The sequence below is a fragment of the Octopus bimaculoides genome, chromosome 1, assembly GCF_001194135.2.
Source record: "Octopus bimaculoides isolate UCB-OBI-ISO-001 chromosome 1, ASM119413v2, whole genome shotgun sequence".
NCBI classification, from domain to species: Eukaryota; Metazoa; Mollusca; class Cephalopoda; order Octopoda; family Octopodidae; genus Octopus; species Octopus bimaculoides.
In genome coordinates this window covers 25,281,014-25,288,011 of record NC_068981.1, presented here as the reverse complement: position 1 = coordinate 25,288,011, position 6,998 = coordinate 25,281,014, and the positions used below count along the sequence as shown (strand labels likewise).

Genomic DNA, 6,998 nt, shown 5'->3' with positions numbered 1-6,998 from the left:
ATGTATGTATGTATGTATGTATATATATATATATATATAGGTGTGTGTGTGTATACGTAGACACACATAGATATAGATAGATATGCTTTTATGCATACTAACAAAGTTGCTTATCCATACTAATTTTTTATCAGTATTTTTATATACGTGCAGTACTGATAATTAGTAAGTTGGCATCGAAATTCTTCAAATTTCGAATACGCTTAGACAGTGTATCAGTCAGAATGATCGAGTTATATTGCTAAATAATGTTTAAAATATATTTTTAATCCGATACAAGAAGTGGATTTTACCTGTATAAATGCATATTTTATGGTCTAACAATGCATGTTTCCGAAATAACTAAGTATTGCAGTTAAAGTTTCATATTGTATATTTGAGAGCATTGATAAAGTTCGTTGATTAGTTATCACTAGTCATGTTCATGCAACTTCTTGTAAGCTAATCAATTCTATGACTGTTGCACAGTGTAGTACAGCAAGAGAGCTTGCTAGTACAATCTACTAAGTGAAAGTGGATATATTTTGATGCTTCGTTTGAGCTGATTGTTTCATAGTAAAGTTGTTTATAAGACAAGTTGAAGATGTGAAATTCGAACTAGACAAATCGTCACTGTTAGTAATGCTTGGAAATAGAAACCTCGAACTAGGAAAAAAAAAAAAAAAGGAAAGAAATTTGATAGAGGAGTAAGCATATTTAAAGGATTTTCAAGAAAATGTCTCTAAATACGGAGAAAAGACATCATTGGAATTTCAGTTTCTGTAGGCAAATTAAAATGATAATGAACGTGATTAAAAATATGTGTTAAATATATTATTTAATAATAATGAAATTAAGGGCCATTTTAAGGTGAAGCCGGGCGAGGAGTAGGGAGGGCATAAAATTTATAAATCCATTCCCTTCTTAAAGTATAGAATAAAAATATATATGGTGAGCGAATGTAATAAAATGCGACAGAAAGAAGTACATTGAGTAGTACAAGCGTGATTAATCACAGCAATAGACAAATAATTTTTCATCCATTATTTGTTTCAGTTATTGGGGTGAGGCGATACAGGGTCAACATCTTGAAGGTCTTCGCTGGTCAAATCCATTTCAGCACTTATTTCGAAGTGTTTTTATCAAACTACTGTGCTATGGAAGTTTAAACAAAGCAACACCGTTGGTCAAACGGTGAAAGAAACTAAAACACAGAGAACGAGAGTGTATGAGAGAGAAAAAGAGAGAGCGCGAGAGATAGAGACGCATATATCTGTATGTATGTATGTATGTATGTATATATAGATAGATAGATAGATATACATATATATATGCGCACATATGTATATATACATCAGTTCGTTGCTTCACAGCGTTCAATATACACATAATTTTTCACGTCTGGCCGTATAGCCTTTTCCGTTTGTTTTCCTGTCCTGTTTTCTGTCCGCCACTATATTCCTCCATGGTACAAATTTAATTTCTGGTCCATGGGAAGAGCCATTTTAACGATGCGTCCTGCCCTACTCTTCGAAACGCCTGTGTTAGAATGGGGGCAGCTGATGAAGGAAAATATTCTCTATGTGGCCTGTGTGTTTTCTGTACTCTGGTTATTATTATCTTTTTGTCTACGTTTTGTTTGCAACGTCCTGTACCCAGATATGCACCTATATATACAGGTAGATGTAGGTATGCACATACTTGTACGTATATACGCATATACTCATTTATTATTTGTTTTTACACACACACACACACACATATATATATATATATATATATATACATACACACACACACACACACACACACACACACACACATATATATATATATATATATATATATATATATATACTTAGACATATAGATATAGAATGATACGCTTATATAATACTAACACTGACACATATGTATGCATACATACATGCTTACATACATTCATACATACATACATACATACATACATACATACCGAAGTATGTAGGTACTTATATACGAACGTGTGTACTTCAGAAGGTATGCGAATGTGTGAAGTGTCTAAATAGACCATACCATGAACAATCAATACTAGGGAAACAATTGCCATACGAATGAGAAAACAATGCTCTTGCTCACAGAAACACTCACAAACCCATTAATTAGTTTGTCTGTTACAGAATTTTTAGTACTTCTTCGTAAATTACAATGGATTGCAAGAATTTTCGTAGCATCAGTATCCCAAAATCAATGTTGAACCTGTGTATATATAAAGGTATGATGGGTGAAGAGGAACACAAGCAGTGGTGAGTGGAGGAAGAAGGTAGCTCAATGGGGTTGTGGGGACTGTTGAAGCAAGGAAGGGCAAGAAAGTAAGAAAATATAAGACAGTCAAAGTAGGAAAATGGATAGGGTGAATGATCAGGGTATTGACAGAAGTAGAAGTGGAGAGTTAGGAAATAATTAGGTGCGGTAGGATGAGCACGTAGGTATAGTGGATGGGACTACATGGATAGGCTTGAGCTTGAGGTCACTATAACATGGAGGTGGCCGACGGGGACAGTGAATGCGATGCGCGCGCGCGCGCGTGTTTTAAGATTGGTGGATTGTGGATGATTGGAATAGGTGCGAATTTATTTTTAAGTTTAATGTTGGGGTAAAAGAGAACGTTTCGTGGAAACCACTGACCTGGAGAGCTTGATTGTAATACGTGGCGCGATTGTGAAAAGTGTCTTCATTAGCTAATAAGTTGGAAATTCTGATAGAGATATTAGTGACTTAAGGGTAAGTGCAGGGTGATACGCAGGAGGTTGATATAAGGTAGTGATTGATTCGGTTTATAGAAGGCGCTTCCTTCTAAGTCGAGAATGACGTGTAAGAAATTGACAATTTTGATGTCCTTCCTTGATTCAACACTCCTCCATCGAACTACCTACTTACTCCACCACCCCGCTTCCTCTGCTTACCTTCCTCTTCACTCCTTCTACCATTAAAAAATTTCCCTGCATTATGAGTTGAAATGTTAGATTTTTATCTCTCAACCCTGAAGGCAAAGCTCGGATCTACTCAATGTTTATAGGCGTCCATTACTGGTTGCATATTTTTGTGAAATACATCTAGAAAACATAGATGACTCCGAGCCTTCAGTGGCAGCTGTCGGACCTGTAATACTATACTTTCTCCCTTTTAATTTTCTGTGTTTTTGTAATCAATTAAAGTTGCTCTGTTAATATATAAATATCTGTTAATATTTGCTCTGTTACTCTTTTACTCTTTTACTTGTTTCAGTTTTTTTACTGTGGCCATGCTGGAGCACCGCCTTTAGTCGAGCAAATCGACGCCAGGACTTATTCTTTAGAAGCCTAGTACTTATTCTATCGGTCTCTTTTGCCGAACCGCTAAGTTACGGGGACATAAACACACCAGCATCGGTTGTCAAGCGATGTTAGGGGGACAAACATAGACATACAAACACATACACACATACATATATATATACATATATACGACAGGCTTCTTTCAGTTTCCGTCTAGCAAATCCACTCACAAGGCTTTGGTCGGCCCGAGGCTATGGTAGAAGACACTTGCCCAAGATGCCACGCAGTGGGACTGAACTCAGGACCATGTGTTTGGTAAGCAAGCTACTTACCACACAGCCACATAATATATAAATATGATTGAATATTCGTCGTCTTTGCTTTATCTCTATTGACGTGTATACATGTATGTATTTTTTGTATATTTAACCCAAGCAGTTTTATTTGTTTTTGTTCTTTTTGTTTGTTTTTTTCATCATTCTCTCCATATCTGCTCACTTGGTTATCTCTTATAGCTACTCTTAATCCAGTGGACTTAGTTCTCAGGAAAGATTTAGGAGTGTAAGTTCCAATAATTTGAGAGCTACTGAGTGCTTCCTATATTGAGCATCTCTGGATCTCACCTGTTGTCTCTATATTAAGTACACACAATGCTTTGATCGGCCCGTGGCTAGAGTAGAAGACACCCAAGGTACCACGCAACGGGACTGATCCTGAAACTATGTGGTCGGGAAGTAATCTTCTCACCAAATAACTACGCTTGCGCCAATACATATATGTTTTTGTGTGTATGTGTGTGTGTGTGTATGTGTGTGCGTGCGTGCGTGTGTTTATACGTATGCCTATATACATGACGTGCAGTTTGATTTACGAAATACATGCACGTATAATATTGGTTTCAGATTTTGGCACACGGGGAGGGGGTAAGTCGACTACATCGGCCCCAGTGTTCAGATGCTACTTATTTTATCGACTTCGAAACGAGGAAAGGCAACGTCAACCTCGGTGGGAATTTGAACACAGAACGTAAAGACGGACGAAATACCGCTAAGCACTTAACCCGGCGTGCTTTCGATTCTATATTTCAGATTATTTGTTGTCTTTTAACACAACCATAGTATAATCTTTATGTTAGCTTCTCTTATTGTAGTTCTGAAGACAACTAAGAAAATAAGCATTTATAAGGAGTTTATTAGGAACTTACTTTAATGGACGAAGTAAGTTTATAAGCCTTCAACAAATCAGTACTAGTTTCCCTTACTAGAGTCAAATTGAATCATTATCATGTTCAAATGGGATCAAATCTCTCATATTTTCTATATTATAGTTGGTGAACCATCTGATTATTTGAATCTAATATTTGCTGTATATTAAGTAACATGGTCCACAGTATAACTTTCATACCAATTAAATAATTGGTATAATAATGTATATTTCTTGATCTGATTTGAAAGTATTTCAAGCGTTACTCTGAAAGATAGAAACAATATATTTGAAAATATTTATTATTTTGATATATTGATAATAGCATAATGTGAAATGGATTGTTTGCATAATTTTTGTTTAATTGGTATGATAATGTATATTTCTTGATCTGATTTGAAAGTATTTCAAGCGTTACTCTGAAAGATAGAAACAATATATTTGAAAATATTTATTATTTTGATACATTGATAATAGCATAATGTGAAATGGATCGTTTGCATAATTTTTATTTCTAGGTTACTTCCCAACAAGGATTATATACTGTATATGGACAAATAAACGTCTGTCATTCAACGATTTATTTTACAACTTACGATTTACGTAAGAGATACGAAAGTTTATATCTTTGTCAGTATTCAGGAAGTGAAATAGTGCTAACTTCAAATATTCATGTGTGTGACAATCATATGAACACTACTATTTCCACAGCGACACCCTCGTAGTTATGGATCAATAGGTAAATAAAAAGACATATAATAGCCACTTAAAACTCTAACCATGCAGGAGAAGTGTGCAAAAAACTTACGGCGGAATCGCTATTTTACCGTTGATTGTTTGTCACTTCCGTCCGCTTTGATTACAGATTTTACTGCTGATTTCTACACATTGTATATAAGCAAACATTAAACAGGTACTCTCACTACAAACGTGAGAAGCGAAAACACTGAAGTTCAATCTGTAAAATATCTCCCTTGTCGTCTATGTTTACATTGCTACAAGCGGGAGTATAATGTTGTATAAAGTAAGTAGAACTTATATGATCTGACATAATCTACGTATGCAGGTATACTTCTATCCGTATTTCTGCACATATCCATTTGGGGGCTAACACACACACACACACACACACACACACACATACACACACATACACGCATACACACACACACACACATACACACACACACACACGCATACACACACAAATATACACGCACACATTCACACACACACATACATACGCACACACACACACACACACATATATATATATATATATACACATCGCTATGTTCTTGAGGCTTACACACACACACACACGCACACACAGACACACGCAAACACACTCACAAGCACACACACACACACATATACACACATACATGCATATATATGTATGTATGCATATTCAAATACACACAAACACACACAAACACACTCACAAACACACACATATACACACACATACACACATACATACATATATATATATGTATGTATGTATGTATATTCAAATATAGGTTAAAATAACCACATTAAGGGATAAAAAAAATATCCAGTGAATTACTGGTTTGTTACTTCTTATTTATTTGTGACTTAGCGGTTCGGCAAAAGAGTCCGATAGAATAAGTACTAGGCTTCCAAAGCATAAGTCCTGGGGTCGATTTCCTCGACAGAAGGCGGTGCTCCAGCATGACCGCAGTCAAACGACTGAAACAAGTAAAAGAGTAAAAGAGTAAAGAGCAATATTCATAAAATAATAGGTTTAAGTATAAATCTTGGTTTATAGATATTCAAATTAAAATTCAGAAAAAGGAGAAGTAGCATCTTGAGATGTGTTGGAAGAATAACATGTAATAACCTAACGGTATGTAGTTTTTATTGCTCTGATGAGATTTTGCCCAATACAATGTTTTTAATTACTGGAATTTAATTCTATGCGTAAAATCGAAACAGCTGTAAGAGGACATGTTGAATTTTTGCAGTTAATAATTTATATTAATGCTACTACTACATTTTCTGAATTATTATTTATATACAGACGCACACACATACATACACACACACACATATGAGTATGTATTTATATATATAGTGTGTTTGTGAGAACCTTACAGTACCTAGGTTTCCCAAGCAGTCATTTATTTAAGTACTCACTAAGCTCGACATTGCTAAACTTCGGTGATCGGACGAGAACCGGTACATTCAACGTCGGCCATATCACGTTGAATGCACCGGTTCTCGTCCGATCAATGAAATTAAAGCAACGTCGAGCCTAGTTAGTACTTAGATGGGAGACCGCTTGGGATGATAGATCGCTAACCACTACACACATTTTTTTTTCTCCTTGTTTTTTTCTGTGTTCTTTCTGTGGAAGAGCGTAGGCTCGAAAAGTTAAAGACTTTTTTAATTCCAGAGCGTTATACCAATATATCTGTTTGTTTTCTACACCACCTGTCTTCGCCTGTTGTTTTTTTTTGTGAATCTCTCTCTCTCTCTCTCTCTCTCTCTCTCTCT

The 6,998-nt window shown here is 35.6% G+C and overlaps 1 protein-coding gene across 1 annotated transcript in view; it reads left to right on the top strand.

Moving 5' to 3' along the window:
• The first annotated feature begins 5,360 nt into the window (after nt 1–5,360).
• LOC128249795 (interleukin 17-like protein) overlaps nt 5,361–6,998 on the top strand; it is a 15,433-nt gene continuing 13,795 nt past the window's right edge. The window contains exon 1 of the mRNA XM_052974300.1: nt 5,361–5,502. Coding sequence (XP_052830260.1) covers nt 5,491–5,502 — 12 coding nt within the window. The 5' untranslated portion in view covers nt 5,361–5,490. The remainder of the gene's footprint in view (nt 5,503–6,998) is intronic.